Consider the following 24,701-nt stretch of genomic DNA (forward strand, 5'->3'; position numbering starts at 1 on the left):
AAAAAAAAAAAAGACACATGCACCCCGGTGTTCATTGAGGCAGTATTTACAATAGCCAGGTCATAGAAGCAACCTAAATGCCTATCAACAGATGAATGGGTAAAGAAGATGTGGTACATATATACAATGGAATATTACTCAGCCATAAAAATGAACGAACTTGGGTCATTTGTAGAGACGTGGATGCATCTAGAGACTGTCATACAGAGTGAAGTAATTCAGAAAGAGAAAAACAAATATCATATACTAATGCATTTATGTGGAACCTAGAAAAATGGTACAGCTGCAGTGGTTTGCAGGGCAGAAATTGAGACACAGATGTAGAGAACAAACCTATGGACACCAAGGGAGGAAGCAGCAGCGGGGTGGTGGTGGTGGTGTGATGAATTGGGCGATTGGGATTGGCATGTATACACTGATGTGTATAAAATTGATGACTAATGAGAACCTGCTGTATAAGAAAATAAATAAAAGAAAATTCAAAAATTCAAAAAAAGGAGACAGAAGCTTGTTTATAAAAAGAAGAAAAAAGACAGCACCTGTTTGTCTAGAAACATCCCCTGCTGATCATCTCTTGTCACAGAGTTCCCACCTGTTTCTCGTTCGTGGGAGCCTTAGTGATGTGTTTCTCAAAGACATTCAATTTGGTCAAATTAAGTACTCTAAGCACATACTTACCCTGTTGTGATGCTTCAGAAACTTGGTCCTTCACCTCCTGCACAGCCCTGGGGAGGGGAGCAATGTTTGGACCAATTTGTACAAAATATATATCCCAACATAAGTGAAGGCAGAGAGGGAAAAGCCAGAAGGTATGGATTATGCATGGGGGCTCCTGATAATTCTTCTTTTTCCATGTTGGTAATACAGACTGATTTATTTACTCAGTTGAAGGTAATGGGTCTTTGTAATGTACATTGTCTAGCAGTAATAAAAATAATGATAGTAATAGTTAACTTTTACTTACAGCTTATTGTCCGCAAGGCATTGTGCTAAGCAGCCTTATATTCATCAAATCATTTATTTTTCACAGCAACACTCTAAGGTCAGTATTTTTAGCTCTATTTTACAAATTTTGAACCTAAAGTCCAGAGAGTTGAAAAGACAGCTTGTTAGGAGAGGAACTAGGGTTGAACTTAGGACTCCTTTCATAACCCAAGCTATTAAATCTATTCTTGTTAATCTCTAGTGGCTGCATTTATTGAGCACCTACTCTTGACCTAAGATAAGTGAGACAGGACCTTTTTTTCCAAGGCCCTCCTGTTTTCTCAGGATATAACTAACCATTATATAGTGTGCTAAGTGACATCCAGTAAGATGAATAAAGTGTGTGGTACCACTGAGGAGAAATAATTTAATTCTGCTTGTACCTGGCTCCGACAGATAAATAGACAATTTCTAGGCAGAGCAAGAATGGAGATGGGGGGACAGCCTTCCAGAGGAACATTAATCAGTTAATCAACATCAATCGACTCGTGTGTATTAACACGAAATGGTTGTGAAAGAACTTTGGGTTATGTTAGCAAGTGGTCGGAGATGATGCCAGAGATTGGATTGAGCCTATCTGTCAAGGGTCTTGAAAGCTATGGGAAAAGGTTGGCATTTACTTCTGAAAAATGAGAGCTCTCAGGGGATTCCAAGTAGAGAGGGAAAATGATTGTATCAGCACTTGAGAAGGACATCCCTGGAAGGTGAACCAGGTTGTACTCTGGTTGCTGATATCAGAATCACTCACTAAATAAAAACAAAACCATAGAGTTTACCACACTGTAGTAAACTTGTGGCTATATATTTTAAAAGTCTTGCCCAGAGACTGTAACCTTTGACCTACAGCCTTTACTTATTATAGGGTAGAGTAGGATCCTAACGGCTTTTATTTGGGTCTTTTTGCCAGACTTCCTAAAGGGAAATAGTAGCTCATGGCATCATTTCCCATCAACAGCTCCATACCCTGGACTCGACTTGGATTCTCTGAAAGCTAAAGAACAGACTTGAGAGTCTGGCTCTTTTTATCGGTAGTCAGATTTCAGAGTTAAAAGTTCCGAGGGCAAAGACTTTGGCTCTTTCTCTGTTTGCTTTAGGGTAATAATTATTTTAAGTTACCATTTCTATATGCACAGAATCTTTACCCAGCTCACACCTTGTCACCCTGAGCCTTAAAACATCAATTAGCCCAATACTTGGGGTTATAGTGGAAGTTATCAATATTTATATGCATCTAGTTAAGATTTCAAAATACTGAACGCTGTCATTGTTCAAGATACCAAAAAGCCCAGAAATTCTGCAATTTCTTACAAGGTTTTCCTTTTATTTCTCTTTTTAAAGGTTAGCTTGCCAATGACTTTGAAAAATTTAAATGTCTAGGAAAAACAATCCTGTCAAGAATCAAACTGACACCTTTTCGTAGATTTGGTTAAACATGAAATCTCAGATTATGTGTATGTCTTAACATCTTCCTGTTAAGTTCTAACATGTAATAGTAGGATTGTTTTGAACAGTCCATGATGTTTCTTTTGGCTGTGGCATTCAAAAGGGTTTCTGCACATGAAGCAGGACATGGGTGTGCACATGTGCCCATGCACCATGTGCTTTTATCAGTATTGCTCCTTTTAATGGCTACTGATGTTTTACAAAGTAAGTTATCATGATTCTTTTTCCAGTCCATCAGTAGGCTTTGGAAGAGGTAGGAGTGGTGATCTTTGAGTTGTTAATTCTTAGAAATGCCCAAAGATCAGTGCCCCCCTTTTTTTTTTTGGCCCCTTTTTAATACATGTTAACTTTTAATCTTACATGTCAAGAAGAGCGAGCAACCATGGATGTCCTTGCTTAACAGCTAGTGTAAGCAGCAAGTCCTAAGCAAACTTGCATTCCTGTTAAAATGGTAGTGTCTTTCAAGGTTGTCTTGATTTGAGTTGATTTGGGCCCACCAAACTGCCTTGATCTGCTTTTACCAAGATGTTGGTGGCTTTGGAATCCATTGTATCAGTGTTGGGGTTTGTACACAAAATGTGCATCAATTAATAGAATGCAATTGATTTGAACAGTTTCTGGCAACTGACAAAGTGTTGGGCAATTGTATAAATGGATGATGATGGTGATGGTGATGATAATGATGATGATGATGATGAAGAATGCCTGCACACTTTACTCTTGTGCCTCATGACCATGGCTTTTTTCATCTGTTCGTTGATTTATTGTTGTTGTTGTTACCTTTCCTTACATTGGTTTCTGAGTATATTCTTTCTGGTCCTGTCCATGTTAGGTTTAGAAATAAGCTAGATTTACTTATATGCTCAGCTGGAATGCTTCTGTCACAGGCTTTTCTTCTATTTGCTGTGTCAAGTGCCATGCAAACAGTTCTTCGTTAGTGTCATAAGGTTGTGGATCTGAACATCTATATTCTGCAGCACCCCCACCCCCAGCCAGTAAAGCCCCAGATAAACCAATCATTGTTTGAGCTCCTTTAATGGTTCTCAAATAAGGGTGGAGTTTTGTTATGTTTTAATCCATTCCTCTCTGTCAGCAAAGATAACAGGAAATAGAATCTTTCTGGAGATAAGGAATATCACAGCATCCCATGGATTACCCAGGTTGACTATATATACTGCCAGTTACTAAATGGAATTGTTTCCTTTTGAGGGACTTTTAATAATACTACTCAAACTACTTTCCGAATTGTTGTTCCCTGGGCCAAAATGCTGATATCAACAGGACATCGGACTTCCAACTCTCCTTAAAAAAAACCCTCTGTGGCTGTAGCCTCTGAATTTGGCTTCTTAACTGGTATATTAAATGAGCCCTGCTAAGACTTGCCTGGCTTTCCAGCAGAAAGGTGCTGGGTTTATGGCTTCTCGTGCCCTGAGCAGTCCTGTTCTACAGCCTGTGGATAGAAAGAGTGGGCAGTGTGTGAGCCATGCTCCGTAGGCCTAATCCTCCACCTCCAAAGCAGATACTCCTCAGACTAACCAAGCCCGTAACTTGTTATTATTTTTTGTTACTTGAAACCCTGATACATTTATGTTTTAGGAAAATGCTTAGTCTCTTCTCTTATAGGAGCCTTTCTCTTTTGCCTTGTAATCCTAGGCCTCTGTCATTGATTTATTGTCTCAGAGCTACTTTGCAGTTACAGACCAGGAACTCTTCATCATGACCTAATTTTCCTCCCATAAAAATCACAGCAGGTAATAAAGAGTATACCACACACGTTCCGGGAAGGCTTCTAATCCTTGTAAATTGCAGGAGCATGTTACAGATGGGATTGGAAAAGGTATAAAAATGTGTGTGTGACATGGCTAAGAATAAATTCCACAAGTGTCAATGGTCTCCAATGTCAAGATGGGCCCGAGGGGGGCCAGTGAAATTTGAATTTTGTAGACAATGCGAGGGGAAAAGAACAGCAAATTCTAATGTTGTAAAAAGCAGTTGAGATCGATGTTATACAAAGAGCAGTAATTAAATTTGCACTTATAAATTAAATCTTCATGTCCCGACTGCAGATAATTCATTGTTGAGTCTCCAGTTATTTCCCTTCTTATACTTTTTTTATTAATGCAATCATGTCTTTTGAACACTGAGTGTCAAACAGTGTTAGGTGCTTCAGTCCTCGCCTCAGTCCCGGGAGTTTTTACAGATGTGACAGCTAAAGGTCAGAGTTATATAACTTGCTCAAAGTCACAGAGCTAGTGAGTGACTAAAATCAGATCCATCAGACTCCAGAACTTATGATCTTTGCATTTTGTCCTCTGTCTCTCAAATTACTGACACGTATAAAGGCCACAGGTGGTTAAGACCCAGACAGTCCAGCTAAGCTGTCTTAAGTCCCAGTCCAGCTGTACTCATTTATGTGACCTTGAACAAATCAGTTAGTCTCAATGAGTCTCAGTTTCCTCACCTACAAGATGACAAGAATAATAGTAGAGTAAAATCCTGAGATAATCCATGTAAATTACAGCGTGATAAACACTCAATAAACTTTGGATATTTTTATTGTCACTTACACCACCACTACCTCCAGCCCACTCTGTCAGGTTCTGCGCTCAGCATTTAATATGCATTAGCTTTTCAGTATCCCTGCAAGACAGGTGTTAGATCCCCATTTACACAAGGGAAACAGTCTCAGAGGGGTTAAGGCTCTTGCCCGAGTTGAACCCAAGTCTGTATAGTTCCAACACCTATTTGCTTTCTACCCATATAATGACTGTAAATTCCTTTTCTATATATATATATATATATATATATATATATATATATATATTTTTTTTTGGTTTATAGTTGATTTACAATGTTGTGTTAGATTCTGCTGTACAGCAAAGTGAATCAGTTATACATATATTAGATTTTTTTTCCCATATAGGTCGTTACAGAGTATTGAGCAGAGTTCCCTGTGGCCTCTCCCGTTGCAGAGCACAGGCTCCGGACGCGCAGGCTCAGCAGCCATGGCTCACGGGCCCAGCCGCTCCGCGGCATGTGTGATCTTCCTGGACCGGGGCACGAACCCGTGTCCCCTGCATCGGCAGGCAGACTCTCAACCACTGCGCTGCCAGGAAAGCCCCAGAATCATATTTTTATTTTACAATCTTACTCCCCGGTAGCTTCCAGAAGGCTTAGAGCCTTCCTTGTAACTTTTATTTCTAAGGCAGTCCTGACTAAGTTAGAATTCGTTTGTAAGTTTGAAAAGAATTAATGGGGCACTTGGGGCACAGAATAAATCCCTCCCCTTTTGTGTTAAGTTGGAAAGTCTCTGTGAAATGAGATTATTCCAGACACATGGTAGAGCTCCATAAATCCATTGCTCAGAGATTACATGAGCTCATGCTTCCATCGTTCAGTAGAGGTGTTTGTACAGTGATTCTTCTCAACAGAATGAAGGAAACTTCATGGGATTCTCTTGAAGTCATCCCTTCCAAACAAAATAGGATTGGAACAACCAGCAAAACTGTGAAGCATTTGGATTCTCATCAGAATTCAACTCAAGCTTTTTTCACAGACCCATCTTTTGGCCTGGCTGAGAAGGTGGCCAGGCAGGCAGTGAGCAACCTTTTAACAACTTGCATGTATTCAAGTTTCAGAGTTAAAGGAACAAAAGTAATTTGGGGAGTGATTGCCCAGACTCCTTAGTGAAAGTCTGTGTCTTCTGTTCTGACTTGGTCTGATTTGTAGAGGTGCCCTTGTGCCTGGGAAAACCATGTGTAATAATAGTGGTGACAATCCCGTGTCTGGCACTCCACATTTCGCAGCAGGCCCCACTTGCACATTAGTGCATTTGATCTCAAGAATAGCCCTTCGGAGTTCTTCAAAAGCCTGGGCCTGGCTCACACTGAGACCCAGAGAGCTGGCCTTCAGGACTATAGCTCTGGCCCATGGTGAAAATCTCCATCTCCTAGAACTGATTCTAGTATGCTCCAGTAGCTTTCCTTTTAGAGAAAACAGCCAATGAGCAGAATGTAATTCTCATGTGTTCCCGTGTCTCCTCCCGTTTGCCTGTGTATAAACACTGTTTTGGAAGCAATTTTCCACGCATCTGTCTAAATCCATGGTCCTTCCTCACGACTCACTCTTCTTTGTTTCTCCCGCATCTACTACAGTTTTTAGGAAAGAAGAAATGCTCACATTTCTGGTGACAGTTGAAATGAAAATGCATATGCATTATCTTTCTTCACATTGTGGTTGAGTGAGGATCTCATTCTCAGTAGCTCTTTAGGAAAAGAGACAAACTAACACAACATTGTAAAGAAACTATACTCAAATAAAAAGTATTAAAAGAAAATAAGAGAAAAGAAACGAAAAAGAAAAAAAAAAGGAAAAGAGAGACAAAATTTGGAGGCCAGACATAAGGAGGTGGGGACCTATCAGTGTGTCTGAATTCATTTTCAGATGTTTTTTAGCTCGGATTGCCGAACATGCTGTACTTAAGGCCAGAGGCAGAAGGGTGCTAAGGGATATCATTGTTGAAATCTGTACTTGTGGGTTTGGGCACTGGCTTCTGTAGTGTAGATTAGCTGGAGAAGATGAGCTGAATGCTGAGGACTGCTGCAGAGGTGGGGAGTGGAGATGTTAGAAACTGCAGCCCTAGGGTCCCATCCCAGCCCCTCTCCTGCTAAGCCGTGTGGCATTCGGAAATCTCTCCTTGTGGAATGGTCATCCTGCTTAGTACCTTTGACTTAGAGGTAAGTCATGTAAAGTACCTTGCACAGTGGCTGGCAGGGGCAAACACTCCTATATAAGAGCAAGTGCCAGTGGTAATGGTGCACGGGGTGTCACTTAGGAGCAGCCCTGGCTCAGCATTGTTGGAGGACAGAACAAAGGGGGAGAGAGCTTCTGAGAAGCTTAGTGGTCCTTGAGCTCAACAACAACCATAATTTCTCTTTTTTTCCCTTGAAGATGCTCAGAAGGAGCCTGGCGACATGTGTAACACTGGTACTTATTTTTAGGGGTTCCAACTCCTCTGGAAGCCAGACGGTGTTTTTTTTTGTTTGTTTGTTTGTTTGTTTGTTTGCGGTACGCGGGCCTCTCACTGTTGTGGCCTCTCCCGTTGCGGAGCACAGGCTCCAGACGCGCAGGCTCAGCGGCCATGGCTCACGGGCCCAGCCGCCCCGCGGCATGTGGGATCCTCCTGGACCGGGGCACAAACCCGTGTCCCCTGCATCGGCAGGCAGACTCTCAACCACTACGCCACCTGGGAAGACCAGCCAGAAGGTTTTTGTTGTTTTTGTTTTAGGTCCCCTTCTCTCCTTACATCCTCTCCCCAGTTAAACTCAGCTATGTAGTGATTCAATTTATTTTGTTGAAAATTCAGTCCCCTAGGGAAAACATGATAATGCTGTTTTCAGACAGCTGTGTTTGGGAGCAAGACTGACTGAACCAGCTGGCTGGCATCATTGGAGCTCAGGGACCTGCCAACTCATGGAGAGCAGCTGTTTGGGCTGAAATTCTTATCATTCTTATGACTTTGCTTCCTATATCTCAGCTTCTGAGTTCTGCTTTTAAATGCACGCACAAAGGAGAGAAAGCCATGAGAAAGACTGATGTGTCTAGGGCCACCCATAGGTGAGGGGAGTGGAGGTGCCACCACTGTGCTCTCATTACTCGTGATTGTTGGGAAAGAGAAAATCCAGAAGGAGGCCAGCTCCAGAGAGTAAGAGATGATAATGAGTGGATCAATGAATATTGATATCTTAATACAGTGGGTGTGTTATGCAACCAGGAAGAATCAGGTATGAAGATTTTCTTCATGAAGGGCGAAATGTTACAATATAGTGTTAGAGAAAGCGTATAGGATACAAAACTGTATAAAGAATAGAATTCCGATTATGGAGAAGTGTGTTTTAACATTAAATGAGATAACTCATACAAAGCACTTGACGTGGTAGATACTCAGTAAATCACAGCTACTAGATGCAAATTCTCTAACCACAGGAGACGTGTTGGCCTCAAGCACTGTTGTACCCAGAGTGCCTGGTATAAAGGAGATGCTGAAAAGATCTTTCTAGATTGAATGAATTAGTGTTGTTGTTATTATACGCATTTTAAAAGGAATTGAGAAAATCTAGGGACATAGGTTTCTGTGTTATCATCTGTAAGTGTATCTATAATCGTGGCAGCTTAACCTCTCTGCCTCAGTCCTTCATTATAAATGGTGAGGACAGTACTTGAAGTTCAAGGTCACTCAGAACTGAGTGAGCTACATGGAAAATACACGCAGTGACTGGTCCCTAGGGAGCCGACCTTGCATGGCAGTGACTGTAATCATGGTAAGCGCCATGTAAGTGGTAGCTATTATGATAATTCTATTGTACTTGGATCTGTAGGAAAAAAGATGAGCATTGTCATGATTTTTATGTCATTTTCTTCTCAGTTTTTACCATAGACTTTTTTTTTTTTTTTTTTTTTTTGCAATGAAAGCTTAAAAGAAAAAACCTCGTATGAAAATGAAACTCAAATGCTAACAGTGGTTACCTCTAAATAGTGGAATTGGGAGAATTTTTCTATTTTCTTCTTGATGCTTTTCTACATTTTCCACACTGTTTGTAGTATGTATGTTACTTCTATCATCAAGATTTGGGGGAAACAACCTTTTTTAAATAAGAAAAAGAATGCTCAGCATCAAAGATAACACAAAGCTGCTGAACTAGATGCTCCATCTGGGGATGATTGAGGACTAGAAGATGCTGCCCTGTTCTGGGCTTCTTTTGGGGGATGTTATTTAAGTGCATGTTTCACAGCCTCAGAAAGTTGTGAAGCAGTTGTTAAGAACTGGGAAACAGAACCAATGAGGAAAAGTAAAGTAGTTTTAGTTCATCCGTTCTGGACAAAGGTGGTCAAAAAACTTTAAGCCCTCTTTGCAGACAGTGGCTTACATTTAGCACAGCAGCTTTCCATTGGCTCCGGAGAGAGAAAAACAAAAAGCAGATCTGTGGAAATGATAGCAGAAGGGGTGAGAAGTGGAAGTGAATGGTTCCCGAACCTTGGGATGCGCTTCCAAAGGAGGATGTTTCATGCCAGTTCCTAGAGATGTGTAAAGTAGAGTCCTGAGCAAATCCTGGTGGTCTTTTTCAGTCTTTTTCTTGCTGATTCTTCGACTCCATCAAGCTCTTCGGTCGTCGTTGTCTGGACCTGCGCTGTCTCCCCAGTTCACAGTAGCGTGTAACCTTTTTATGAAACTGTTTTGCAGATATTTAACACCGTGCCTGACGCGCCCCTCACCAATGCCCAGCTGCACCTGTCTCGGAAGAAGAGCAGTGACTCCAAGCCCCCATCCTGCAGCGAGAGGCCCCTGACGCCCTTCCACGCCATGCAGTCAACAGAGAAACGTGAGTGCCACTACTCAGGGCCAGCGTGGTCCCCGGGGGACATCCAGGCCTCCTCCCAGCTGCCCGGGCTGCTCACCTCCAGCCTCTCTGTGTGCGTTGCTGCCTTTTGTGTCCTTGAGGACACTGTCAGCCATTGTACCCTCCCGGGTTCCGCGGCTCAGTAACCTCAACAGGACAGGAAGCAGGGGTGCTGAGGATGAAAGGGAGAGCCATGCTGCCCAGGATCCTCTTTCCCAGTCCCCTGTGGGCAGACAGCTGAGCCCCTTTTCCGCCAGCTGCACGATCAGATCTAAGCTCAGGCGTTGCTTCTTCGGCCCGTCTTTTGTTAGTGGCTCCCCTAGAACCAGTTTCCCTTCCTTTTCTCGGGTTGTAACTCAGTGCTTATTTGTGCGAGTCACACCCCCCACTGAAATGGGGCTCTCTCTGCACAGGGACCTTGTTTGGCTTGCTCGTCCTTCCCCTCCACCTCTCCTGGGCCTGACACATAGTGGATGCTTAGTAAATGTGTGGAATTAATTCACGGATTAATAGGAGAGCATTGCCCTCCTTGTTCCAAGTAGCAGAGTGTTCTCACCACAACTGTATCGAATCTTGTTTTCACCTCTGGATTTCTGAGTTCTTTGCAGCAGTTGGGTTACTGGGCCCTCAAATCTCCAGTCTGGTTTCAGCCTTTGTAATGAGGGAGTCCAGTGGTGGAGGGTGGGAGTCGAGGGTCCCAGCTGTGCCCGAAGGCAGGCAGCCCTGGGTCCCTGTGCCGGCGACAGCATTCAGGCAAGCCTCCTACCTTCTCTCAGCCTCAGTTTGCTTGTCTGTAAAGTAGGGATAATAGGGCCTACCTCACAGGGAAATGGATTCAATGAACTTATGCAGCTAAGCAGCTGGCACAGGCCTAGACATGGCAACGGCCATCGACTGAGAGCTGCTGCTACTATTATTAGTTCCTGTTTAATCACACGCAGACACCAAGGAGTATAAAAACAAGACCTCGTCTGTAAGGAGCTCACATTTGAGTAAAGGAAGTAGACAAGTGAATAGGTAATGGTAAGTCGGCAGGATAATTCAGGGAGCCAGGAGAACGCGGTGGTTGAAAGCACTCATGGGCACCAGGCGCCTGGGTGAGAGTCCTCCTTGGCTGCTCTCTGGCTGTGTGACGTGGGCCAGTTACCTGCCATTGCATAGCCTCAGTCTCCTCTTCTGGAAAACGGGGATAACAGTTTCCTTATAGGCTTGTTGTGAGGAATAAAGCGCTTCAAATGGTTCTCAGTAAATGCTGGGAGGTGTGGCGGTGGTATTATTATTATATACTATACTTATTATATTTTTTACGTATTTATATGTTTATTTTTATATATTTATATAAATATTGTATATATTATATATATATATATATATATAATATTCTCTATGAGTTACAGTAAAGGCGCAAATCAGAAAAATGACCCACTTTGCTTTGAAGAAAAAAGAGACTCCATATCTGGATTGGCAGCTCTCTCTTTGTTTTTTATCCCTTTGTCGTTCAGAAGTAATGGCCTTCCTTATCATTACTCCTGAACACAAATCTTCCCCACCCTCGGAGGATCACTGCTTTTAAAGAGGTCGTCATATCCCATAATATGGCTGCACGTTGGTGCAACCACTGAGGTTGTTTCAGATATGTTGCTTTTATGAGTAAAGCCACTATAATCATCCTCATAGCTAAATCTGTTCATATCCATGATTATTTCCTTATGATCAATTCCTGGAAGAATTTCTAGGTCAGCAGATATGCACAGTTTTAGGGCTTTGACCCGTACTGGGATTGGCTTCCCATTGAACAGTAGCCTGTGTTCCCCTTAAGTATCTGGCTGGGGTCGTTCTTGCTGTGGTCTGTAACAAAGAACACTTGGAACAGGCCTGGCCTCACCCACATCTGCCACAAACACAGCATCGAGCTGTGGGGTGAGATGCTTCTCATGTTTCCACGACAGCCACAGTCACCTAAGGTTTTGTACTAAGCAATGTACAGTGCAGATCAGGACAGATCAGACGATATTGGTAAATTCTTCTAAGCTTGAAATAGTGCCGAGTTTATGGTTAGATGGAAACAGAGGCAGCTCTGGATCAGGTCTTAAAGCATATTCTGGGAGCATGTAAGAAGGAAGATGGCGATTAAGAGAAAATCAATTAGATCCTTGCCCAAGATTAATTTTATCATATGAGGCAGCAGGTGAAAGTTAAGGATGTGTGAAAGCAGACGTGCCTAAGCTGCAGATCAAGCCGTCCCTGTCTGCACACAGGGGACAGGAGGATGGGAGACGGGAAGACAGTGAAGCACTACATCTTGCCTCTGAACACGAGGAGACGCTCCCTGGAAATGGGGCTGGAATCTCCATATGTGCAGATATTTGTGGGGTGCTCAACTTTCCTCCCTTTCTGTGCAGAAACATTTTCATTGAAAAGCACATAGGGGTGTGTGTATACATATACTTTTTAGAGTTGATTTTAGAAACCCTTATTTTCCTGGGAAATTAGAGTAGTATCCAGGCTGGCCTGGAAAGGCACCATAGGAGCAAGGAGCTGGAAGGTTCTGCCAGCTCTTGCCCCTCCTAGGTTGCGGTGCAGCCACTTGCCACCGTTAGATGAGCAGGTCACAGTGTACTGTTTTCACACACAAACCCTCCCCTTTGGTCTATGGACAAAGATAGAAGACTATCAAAGCACTTCACTGAGTTTACTCTTTGGAGTTAAAATGCTGGGGAAGACTGCAGGTAATTTGTGGGGGGAAAAAAGTGCTGTATTTCCATACAGTGATGTTTTTCAGATTAAGGCCTCTTTCCATACCTAGCTCGGTACTTCCCAGACTTGAATCATTTACATAGGCCTTCATTCACTCTTTGGGCTACAACCACCTAACTTTTGCACTGTTGTTTGTTTAATATATTTATATAAATCAATTTGAAAGCAGCTCACTTCTTTACACAGCCTCATCCTACTCAGTAAAATTTCTACAATGTGAATTTTGTTGTCTTACTGTATTACTCTCTAATATACATTAAAATAAATATGAAACTGTTCAGCTAAAAAATGTTCATCCACATTTGACCTTAGAATTGTTGTGTGTCCACCTGTGGAGTACGTACCACAGTTTGGAGTCCACAGAGCTTTGCTCTAAATTTCTGACTGGCTCAGATCCTTCTTCTTAACCTAAACACACAAACTCAAGATTCTTTTGTCTGCTCAACTGGAACTGGGTTCAGATGTTGTCCGTTAGCTGTTTATATCACTGTGGACACTCGCCATTCACCTGTCGATTTCACGTTGTGCACTCTGGGTTCGTTGTGGCACCTCTCCAGGTTTCACATGACCTTACCTTTCTTCAGATTCTTGCCACAGAGTAGATACCTTGTTACAGGGATCACACCTGTGAGAACACACACACACGCAAACACGTACACCTACACAATATCTCCACGTACCTCTCTTCTACCTTCAGACTTCATATGATACTCTCAGAACCTCATTTCCTATTATGTCTGTGTGCCTACTCTCTTTTGAGTTCAGTTATGTTTTTCCTCCTCATTGGCATACTTGCAGTTTAATATTTGTTCTGTGATCCATGGGTCAGCCCTCTCTTCAGCCCCTAGTTGACATATTTGATGAGCCCAAAACTCCCAGAGTAGTTCCCTTGGGTGCTTCCCACCAGCACACGTTTTTCCCTTCACCTCGCTGCAGTGCCCCTGCCCTGTGCAGAAGTTGGAGCCCATTCTTATCTCTTAGAAGTGAATCTGTGCCAACACTCTGGCCTCAGGTTATCATGGAAGTATCTGGCATGTTAGTTGACGCTCACTGATGTGTGTTTTATTTTCCAAAAGGAGTTTTCCATTCTGTGTGGGTAGACCAGTTGTATGCCCAGGCACCTCTGTAAGACTCGTCCACTTTAATCTGAGAGTGGTAGTGGAGTCTCCTCCAGGTGGCTTTTTCCTTTTCCCAGTGTTATCTCATCTCATCCTTATAATCGGTAATCACCCCCATGAGGTAGGTTCTCATCATCCACATTTTACAAAGAAGTAAACCAGGGCTCGAAGGGTTAAGCAGTCACACAGCTGGCGAACGGCAGAGAAGGGATTTGTACCCAAGTCATGCCCCTTCCCCATGCCGTGTTGTCACTTCTTGAGCTGCCGAAGTGAAAATCTTGCTAGACTGAGTTAAGGAAGCAATAAAAACCATCTGTCCCAGAGTCCCGCATTGCCACGGAGGCAGTTGAACCATATTGAATGGGTTCCTCAGTACGTGTGGTGGCAAGCAGCAGCCACACGATGACCACCCCCCCATGTCACCCCAGCTCTGCAGCGAGCAGTGTGCATTCAACAGTCACTTAATATGCTGGGCCAAGGCAGTCACTCTCGTTTGTGATCACTTTCGAACAGATGGAAGGAGGTTTTTCAACTGTGCTGCCAGATGAATGGTAGCAAAGGAGATTACTGTTTAATCTCCAAGTTAACACGCAGATACATCATGCGGCAGAGATTGGACTGGTATGTCTAGGTGAAAGCTATACTTTTTCCAGGCAACTGCAGAAGGTAACCAAGCACCCAGGTCTTGTACTTCTTAAGATTGCTTCCAAAAGGTTGCAGGGTGACACGTGTCACTTATTTTGTCCCGAATTTTTAGTGCTTAACACAGGCATACCTCTTTTTATTGCACTTTGCTTTATTGCACTTCGCAGATACTGTGCTTTCCACAAATTGAAGGTTTGTGGCAACACTGCGATGTCAGATGATGGTTAGCTTTTTTTGGCAATAAAGTTTTTTGTAATTAAAGTGTGTATATTGTTGTTTTAGACATAGTGCTATTACATACTTAATAGCCAACAGTGTAGGGTGAACATAACTTTTATATGCACTGGGAAACCCAAAAATTCATGTGACTTGCCTTATTGCAATATTTACTTTATTGCAGTGGTCTGGAACCAAACCCAAAATATCTCCAAAGTATACCTGTCCCAAGGTGTTAAAATATGTTTCTTGGAAGTGTGGTTCTTAGACTTGGGTGTGCATTAGAATCATGTAAGGAGCTTGTTGAAAGATACAGATGCCTGGTCTCCTCCCCAGTACATTCTGAATCAGGTCATGCCTGGAGCTCAGGCCTCTGTAATTTTCAAAGCACCCTGGTGATGCTGATGCCGGCTAAAGTTAGAGAAGCACAGGCTTGGGGGAGGGAGGGATGGTCAAGGTTGCTTGTCTTCTGTCATTAGCGGAGTGTCTCTTAGACTCTCTGTTGGGGTTTGGGGCAGGCTGGTGGTGATTGGAAGCAGGGGCTCTGTAGTTTCAATGCTTTTTTTCAGTGCCATCTCTATCACCCACCATCTCTGAGACCTAGAGTCCATTACTTTTTTTAATCTTTTTTTTTTTTTTTTTTCCTAGCACCACTAGACCAGCTTTGCAACAAATGCTAAAGGAACTTCTCTAAGTTGAAAAGAAAAGGCTACAACTAGAAACAAGAAAATAACACATGGAAAAGCTCACCAGTAAAGGCAAACACATAGTAAAGGTAGGAAATCATCCACACACAAATATGATATCAAACCCAGCAATTGTGAGAAGGGGAGAACACAAATGCAGGATATTGGAAATGCACCTGAAATTAAAAGACCACCAACTTAAAACAATCTTGTTTATATAGAGACTCTGCTATATTGAAACTTCATGGTAACTGCAAACTGAAAATCTACAGTAGGTACACACACAAAAAAGAAAAAGGAATCGAAACACAGCACTAAAGTTAGTCATCACATCAGAAGAGAATAGAATTACCTGTGTGAAAATTATTTTGTATCCTGATTTTTCGAGGCTGCAGGACAACAAAGATTTTTTTCCTTTTCCTACACAGTCTTTGTGATCCTTATTTTGAACAGTGTTTGCCACGATCTGTACTGTGCTGAGGAACTTTTACGTACTAAACAATTCTTTTTTAATGACATTGGGTTATTTTAGATTTTGCCATTGTTGATACACTGCACCGGGGCACGAACCCATGTCCCCTGCATCGGCAGGCGGACTCTCAACCACTGCGCCACCAGGGAAGCCTGAGTCCATTACTTTTCATTTCTGAAACTCCATTTGTTCATCTGTAAAATCAATCACTAATAATAGCTTCCTTGGAGGGGAATTACCGTGATTAAGTGAGCCAGTGCATGTAAAGTACTTGACAGTGGGCCTAGAACATACTCAGCACCTAATAAATGTTAGCTCAGATTACGATGATTATCATCAGGCTATAGTCTTACTTTATGTTTGACTAAGAAAATATTCCCCCTCTGGAGCCTGCAGAGTCCAAAGGAGAGGCCCATATGTGAGGGTAATGCAAAGTCTCCCTGGACCCAGAGGGAGTCCATTTGATGCTGGAGTGCCAGCACTTCAGCAGCCTGGGACGAGTTGTGCAGCCTTGGTGGGGTGGGAATGGATTCTTGGGCTTTATTTTACATGGATCTTGTTAACTGGCAGCTGGGATTATCGCTCTGATTAATTCTTTTAGTTCAGTTAATTCATCCTGGACCCTCTCCCAGACAGGCCCAGGGAGAGGTTGAGAATTCAGCTCATGTACTTAACATGTGTGTCTTCCTTGCTGAAAAATAACTGGGAATCCATACTGTTCAGAGCTTTATATAATACCTCTCTCGGAGCCATCAAAGCTGCAGCATGTGTCTTTTCTCAGGTTGCCTCTGCAGATCCTGGGCGCTCTGGACACACCTGTTTGTTTTGGCAGACGACATGTTTATCCACAGGGATTCCTGTTGTCATACAGACTGTAAGGTGTAATGTGGTTCTTATCTTAATTATGTATGGTTACCATGTGTGAGTGAGAACCGCATAGTTGATGTGGCCCTTAAAAAATGGTGCCGTGGAAAGCTCATGGCAGGAAAAAAGCTCAAGGTAGATCACTAAATTAAAAAAGAGCATATTCCAGCCTCTCATCTCTGGCATTATCACTATGTGAAACAGGTGTTGTAGCATTAGGCATTATGTAATCCCACCTTGTTAAAAGAAAAAAATATGTGTCTGTTTCTACGTATAGAAAAACAACTGGACTTTTATACACCAAAATACATCTAGGTTATTTGTATGCTATTCTGTACTTTTCAGTTGGAGAGGAATGCATATTTATTATGTATTGCCTAATTTTTACGTGATAAAAACAAAACTCTCTAATCATACACTTCATTTACTATCTGAAACCCATTTTGCAATGAGTCATGGCATAAAAATAAGTAAATATATCCTTTTCTTCTTTCTCATGAGCAGTGGTGTAAGCAATCTGTATGTAGGCTTCCTCAGATACTGGGGAACCATAGACTAAAGGGAGAGTGTCCCTCCTGAAAAGTAAGTTCTCAGGGAAGAAAGAGGGCTATGTTGTGAGTAGCAGAGTGTCTGCTTAACTGTGACCATTCAGTTCCCTGTCCAGCCATTAATTAGAGGTGTGTTCGTACGCCGTGGTTTTTTGACATGCTATTTCAGGAGGGGCTCCCCACTGTACCTCCATGTCTCATCCCTGTGAATCACTTCCGTCCTGGGCCAGCCACAATGACTTCCCCATTCTCTCGTGCACTCCATTTTCATTGGCATTCTTTCCCTTTGCAAAGCAGAGGGTTATTATGGGCACCATGGGGAGAGAATGTCAGTCAGTCCACAGGGGACCAAAATCAGTGGTGGTTTTGCTGAAGACAACCTGCCAGAATTTGTGATATCATGTCCTGCATCTAGGGTCCAAACAACATTGACCACATTTTTCACTCATCACCTCCCTGTTTAGTCCATCATTGCCCCAACTACATTTTAAGATTATTTTTTAAAACATTGCCCAAGCTATTTTCATGTGCTCAAATATGCTGCCCAAACTACTCCTTCAGATCATTTTTATAGTAGGGACTGAGGCTGGGCAGCATGCAATCAGACCAGCTCAGATTTTAGTGGGGCTTGGCACGCCACTCTTATCAGGAGCAAAAGCTACAGAGGAGAAAAATTGCTCTAGAAAGTCTGATTCCAAGCTTCCTGTGTACTTGGGTGTTTCCCAGAGATGGTAAACTCAGAAATTGCTGTGCACTCATTTTGTATTGCAAAATTCATTAAGCTGCTATGCTATTATCATTGTCTTGTCAAGATGATACATTACAGGCTTCATTGCAAAACTTTAACAAGCAGGAGAAAGTACACCTCTCGCTCCACCATAGCCCGGGAAAGCCTCTGGGCGTTCTGCTTTTGCAAAACGTTTTGCTTTTAATATTTTTGGTGTAACGCCCTGGGTCTCTGCAGAACCTCCATCTGTCTTGCGATTCCCTTTTCTTCCTGTTTGATCATGTGGAGAGTGAGTTCCCTCCTTTGGGCTCTGTGAGGCGTCAGGAGCTGCTGTTAAAGATCAGTCACCTTCCCTCTTCTTTCTGACAGCTAGTCTGAGACCTCATGGAAAGCTGAGATATCAGCCTCTATGATGACAGACTTCTGTGCGTGGTGAGAAACCTCCCTCAAAGTGGCGTCGAAGGTCTGTGTTTCCTATTTACCCTCCAGCTCTGAGTATTCAGTGGGCCAGACGTGTTCAGGCCTGCCGAGCCAGGCGGATTTGGCTGGGCTCTGCATGTGCGTTCCTGGCCTCGCCTCTGAGTTCTGTGATCAAGAGACCCTGCGTCTTGTACGTGGCATGCTTGTCATCAGAGCGAGCGGGAATCACTTGGTAAATATGGAAAGTGAAGGAGCTTAGCTCCCAGATTTCCATGGCAACCCCCAGAACAAGTACAATATCACCAAAATTATTCTGTGGTTGCTTTTTTTAGTTGCAGTGATTTGGTTGCATACTCATGTTTTTCCGCTCCTGATTTGTACAAAAAACACAGACTCTGCCCACTGTAACTAGTACTTTGGTTTCAAGGACATTAGTGGTCCCTGCCCGAAGCACCTGAAAAATTCAATCACACAAAACTGCCTCCTGTGTGCTAACAGAATACATTCTGATGGTTTGTGTTGCCTTATTTGTGCTTATTATGTATGTCATGACTGTTGTGGAGCTTTAATCTCTACTGTGCATGGCCTGGGCACCAGGAATGTATGAGCTGACACTGACTCACTGGTCATCGTCATGGATGCTTGATGTAGTCTGTGAGGGCAGACGTGGCCCTGCCCTTCAATAGTGTGTGTTTTTAAGGACCAAGTCCACATCCAGTTTGTCACTCCTTGGAGAACACTTGTTCATGAAAGCATCCAGCATGTTACCCATGCATGTTTACAATTGTTTGGGCTTTTATCTTATCATTTCTTTGTTTCTGGGCTCTTGTTTTCTGTGACTAATATGAAGAGAGATTCTTGTGGACAAAACATGCCTGAGGAAAGCAAGCATTCTCACTGCCTTCCACCAGTTCCAGAAGACTCTTGCATTGGGGGCATTCTTTCTGTTTTGGCCATTTGATCTTGTCGATTTGACTCATAGCTGGTTGTTGTTTTCCTTTTTCAGCCCACTAGCCTGTAATTTTTTTTTCTTCAGCAATATAATTGCCATCGGTCCTTCTTATACCTTCTGATGCGGATGCCAGAGCTGGTTTGAATCATCAGTGACTCAGAGAAATCCAGCTCTGTATTTGAATGATTTGGTTAATTAAAAAAAAAAAAAAAATCTTTTAGGCTGCCTGTTCTCATTCTGTTTTTCTGTCAGGAGCAAATATTCATTTGCCCACCTGACAGAAGTCCTCCTGTTTTGAGTGACATTGCTGAATCATTTTCTCTTTATTTCTTAATTGATTGCAAATGCTGTAGAATTTGTCATAGTATAGTTTGCCTTAACCACTAAACATTTGATTTGCTATTGATTTTACTCCCCACTCCTTCTCTGGAATAATCACCTTCCTACTCACCCTCAGGAAGGATCGTCAGCATTTCAGCTTAGACGTCTGTCCGCTTAGAAGCTCTCAGTCTCATTACGTGAGGTCTCCTGTCAAAGAAAACTGTAGTGATCTTGTAATCAGAGAGTGCCAGGTTTCCAGATTTCCTTATCACATGGCCCATTGAGGGATAGCAGTAAAGAGTCTGCATCTTAGGATGCATATTTGGCCATCTTGTCTGCAAAACTATGAAATATTATGATTAATTTTTTAGCATTTTCTCTTTGGACAAAAAACTCCTTTCCCTGATCTTTTGTTTTTGTTGTTGTTTTGTTGTAGGTTACACCATATGTGACAGGTCCTAGATATCTAAATATAAGTCAAAATATAATCTCAAAAAGAGTTTATTTTTTGAAAAAAGAATTCTGTGTCCTCCAGTAAATGAATACTAGAAATCCTCAGGCTCAGTTTGGGTGTAGCCATCTGTTTTATTCTATTGACTTTGCCAGTCCAGGGACAGTCGAGTCCTCATTATCCGCCCATATCCTCGTTCTGTTATGGGTTTACAGGAGTTTGGGATTAACACACACTACTCTACATAAAATAGATAATCGACAGGGGCCCACTGTATAGCACAGGGAGCTCTACTTAATATTCTGTAATAACCTACATGGGAAAAGAATCTGAAAAAGAATAGATATATGTATATGTATAACTGACTCACTTTGCTGTACACCTGAAACTAACACAACATTGTAAATCAACTATACCCCGATATAAATTTTTTTTTTTTTTTTTTGTGGTACGTGGGCCTCTCACTGTTGTGGTTCTCCCGTTCCGGAGCACAGGCTCCAGATGCGCAGGCTCAGCGGCCATGGCTCACGGGCCCAGCCGCTCCACGGCATATGGGATCTTCCCAGACCAGGGCACGAACCCGTGTCCTCTGCATCGGCAGGCAGACTCTCAACCACTGCGCCACCAGGGAAGCCCCCCAATATAAAATTTTTTTTAAAAAGTAAACAAGAAAAAAAAAGAAAAAAACAAATATCATGTTCCACATGCTACAGCCTTCCTCATTAGCTCGTGGAGAGACCCAGTCCATAATACTGTAACGGGAGATATGTTCTTAAAACTTTTACCTAAGTCCATTTTTTAGAATCAGATCTTTTTATGAGCATTAGGATTCTGATAAAATATTTTATAAAGCAAAACATCTTTATATAACTTTTTTTTTAATTGTGATTTCAAAGTGTTGTCTGTCGCATGCCCAATCTTAGGTTGCTTATAGTCTACTGAGAAAGGTAGACATATGAACAAGTGAACATGTGCAAGTTAATCAATACTCCAGTATGCATCTGATTAAAATACCAACGAATTAGTGTCAGAGTCTGCTGTCTGGGGTCAGGGTTTGGTACCCAGGAGGAGCTCAATAAATATTTATTGAAAAAATGAAAATCAAAGAAGGTTTCATTTCAGATACTCTGTTTTTCTAATGCGTAGTAAGGCAGGAAAAAAGAAGTCCTGATAATATTTTAGAAAAGCTGATATTCTTTTCGTATGACATGATTTTTAATTCATAGAATTATAACCCTCTCATGGACAAGTAAATGTAATCACAGAGAAATATGAGCTTTAGTTATACTCTTCTATTTCCTATGAATTCAGATTATTATGTCTTGCGAACTTAGCCTCAAACCAGAGTTAATAAAACTTTTCATCTCTCCTCCCATATGAAGCAGAGTACGTCTCCATTGAGCCCCAAAGAAGTGTCGTCTTTACTCCCCTTGGAATGAAGGCAGTCTTAGGCTCCTCACACTTTTTCAGGAGTCTTGATATGAGTATTCTGTGCAAAGGAAAATTTTACTTATACTGATTCATACTGATAAATGGCATGTCCATTCCCTCAATGATCCTCTAATTATGTAATTTTAGAGTTGCTTTTTTTCCTGGTAGCAAGTACCCATTTGCGGTCCCTGTTAGTCCTTCTACATCTTGGCTCAATGTATCTCTCTTGATTTCTTTTTCTTTGTTGTTTCTCTTTGGAACTCAAGCTTTTGAAATATGAATATTTCTAAACCTCAGGAATCAATAATCTACTTTTTTCAAAATCTAATTAGAGTTCAGGAATCTCCCATAAGCCTCACGGGGTTTTTAAGTGTTCTGTAGGGCTTCGAACATGGCATTGAGAATTTGCCAAGATACTAGGTGGTATTGGTGTATACATGTGTGTTTGTGTGTTTCTGTATGTGTGTACCTAATGCGAAGATTACTCTAACATCATTTAATAAGCATATTTTTACATACATGAGTAGTGCAAGGGAAGAGTATTTTTTATCATGACCTCACTCCTTTTATTGCCTAAAGAGAGCTGAGTTCACTTGTTGACCTCTAAACTACCATATCAGCGAGCCTAGTCGTCTTCTTAGGGATATGGTATACCTCTGGCTCATTTCAGAAAGGTCCAGCGAGGATTAACCCAGACATGACATCTCTTGATACGTAAACTGATTGCCCAAAACATCAGTTGATTCCAATATGGTGTATCTGTAAGGAATGTGGAACAAGAATGACATTGTATGTATCTAATAATGTTTTGCTGCAGCAGTGGTGCCCATGCCATTTGGCTAAATCATCCCCAAAATGTTTTCTTCAGTGCATGGTTCCAAGTTTTTAAAGATGTGAAGAAACAGAAAGTTCTTTTCTTTGAGCAAGGTTCTGAAGTTTACAAAACGCATTCTTGCATGTGATCCCACTTGATCCTCATGACAGCTCCCCGAGCTGTGTAAGGCATTTCTCATGCTCCCCACTTTATAGCTGCATTAACCAAGAGACAGAGAGTCAAGGAATATTCCCTGACTCCATACAGCCAGTCAGTGGTGGGAACTCAGGTTTTCTCCCTTCTGACTTGGTAATATTCTCCAAGCACTAATGTGACTGCTTGGAACATGGACTCAGTTTTGTATATGCAGACTACTCTGTAGTCCTTACAGATCTATTGATCAAAGAACTAACTGGAAGCTCAACATCAAATACTTGGAGCTAGAAGCAGCCCAGAAGAGTCTATCTGGGGAGTGGTCAGGGGTTTAGACTGCAGAGCCATAAGGAAGTGGATGTCCAAAGAGTAGATATTTTATGGCATGGTACTATAGGGTCAAAGGTAGGACATGGCTTAGGCAAGTAAGACCATGCTGGGGGCAGGAGTTTTAGAATAAAGGGTGAATGTCACCAAACCAAGAGGATATGATTGATTGTAAGGGGGCTTTGAAGGCTCTCTCTGTTCTGACCATCTGCCAGCCCAAAAAAGACACAATTCGTGGTGCGGTGGTGGGGCCACTCTTAGGAAAAGGCTGGTCATATGAAAGGGGAGATGTGTCCTGTCTGTCAAGGGAGATGATGTGTCCTGTCAAGCGGAGGACGGAGTTTTGCTCTAAAGTTTCAAGTCACCTGTTACTCTTGGGCTCTTCCTCTCCCACTTGTAATTCTTATCCTTTCCTATGTCCTTTTCGTAGCTTCATTGGCACCAGAGAGCTCCGTCTAATCTCTTTATTTGTAAACTTTGGTATAGGTAGGAGCAGACTCTCCCTATGGAATAATATTAATATGGAGTTTGTGGCTTTTTCTTCCCCCAGAGGAACAGAGAAACAGCCTCATCGACTCCAGTTTGGAATCTGTCGTCTCATCAAACGCAAACAGCATCCTTAATTCTAGCAGCAGCTTACAGCCCAACATGAACTCCAGTGACCCAGACCTGGATGTGCTCAAACCCACCCGGCCCAACTCACTGTAAGTATGATGTCGGGCTGCTGGCCACAGGGAGCCCTTGGTCAGCCATTCTGCCCAGAATGTGCTGTCTGGCCCCGTCTGACTTTGAGTTTTGTCCCATGAACCTGATTTAAACCTTCTCCCTCAACTTGGAAGCTTGGCTAAGTTTGTTTTGGATTTTTTAAGCATCATCATCTCAAAGGGGAATCATTATTCTTAACATACTGCTTCTTGGCCTTGGTGATGTTTGATTTACCGTCCTGCTGAGATGGCTTTGGTGATGGCTCATTGCCTGTGCTGGCTGCTGGGCATGAAAAGCAATTTCTTTTAGTTTTACAGACATCTGGGCACTGTAGTAGCTCAGTAGATTTGTAGCTAAGTCTGCTTCACTCATTTGTGTTGTCACAGTTTCCCTTCTCCCTGATTATGTTCAGTGCTATCTCTGTGTCCACTTCCAGGGAAAATAGCTCCCAGGTGCTCTGTGAGTCTTCAGCTCCTCAAACCTTAGCATGGCCGTGATCACAGAGCAAAGTCTCTAAAGGAGAAGAACCTCTGTTGCTTCATTCTTGGGTGTTGAGCACCCACAGCTGAGACAGGCAGTTTTGAGGCTGATTGTCCAGCCCTCCACGGAAACTAGATCTCCTCTGCTTGGGCCAGAAAGTTCTCTTTTGTGGTTACATCCCACATTACTTAGCCTGCTTCTTTGGACCACCCCATAAATCTTGTCCACTCGAGCCTCTGCATAAAGAATGTGAGGCCATGACAAAACAGCTGGACTCTCCAGCCACAGTTGTAGAAGGCTCAGGAAGAACAGAGTTGACTTTGCCTTTCTCTGGGGAAAATAGTTTGAGGTTCAGCCACAAATTGCCTTCAGGACAGTTGTTTCTCTTGGTGAGGCCCCAGGATGTCAGAACCTTGTCCTGCCCCTCTCCCTGCTGTGGTTGCATGATCGCGCTCCGCCATTCTATCTTGCTAACATAGTTACAGATCCGCAAAATGGGTCTAACATTTTTTGCCTTAGAAGGGACTGAGGGATATTAAGGTTTGGAAGGAAAAATGACTCTAAAATGGATATGAGGCACTTAGAAAATGCAGCAACAGTGTAAGATGGAATTGTACATTGAGAAAATCAGGTCTCTTTTTAATTGTTGGCAGCTTTAAGTCCTACCTTGATATTCAAGAAATGTAAATTACCTGTTATCAGGTAGATGATGTGTTTTTTTTTTTTTTTTTTTACCAAGAACTAGCCTCAAATGCTCAAAATAATTTAACTTGTTCAGCTTGTGGGCAGT

General features: G+C 42.4%; 1 protein-coding gene across 2 annotated transcripts in view; it reads left to right on the forward strand.

Moving 5' to 3' along the window:
• ARHGAP26 (Rho GTPase activating protein 26) overlaps window positions 1-24,701 on the forward strand; it is a 518,529-nt gene that overhangs the window by 424,539 nt on the left and 69,289 nt on the right. For both annotated transcript variants that reach the window (XM_007466859.1, XM_007466858.1), the window contains exons 19-20: window positions 9,668-9,806; window positions 23,277-23,430. In XM_007466859.1, the coding sequence (XP_007466921.1) occupies window positions 9,668-9,806; window positions 23,277-23,430 (293 nt within the window). The remainder of the gene's footprint in view (window positions 1-9,667; window positions 9,807-23,276; window positions 23,431-24,701) is intronic.

The sequence above is a fragment of the Lipotes vexillifer genome, unplaced genomic scaffold (assembly GCF_000442215.2).
Source record: "Lipotes vexillifer unplaced genomic scaffold, Lipotes_vexillifer_v1.1 scaffold99, whole genome shotgun sequence".
In the NCBI taxonomy this organism is placed as follows: Eukaryota; Metazoa; Chordata; class Mammalia; order Artiodactyla; family Lipotidae; genus Lipotes; species Lipotes vexillifer.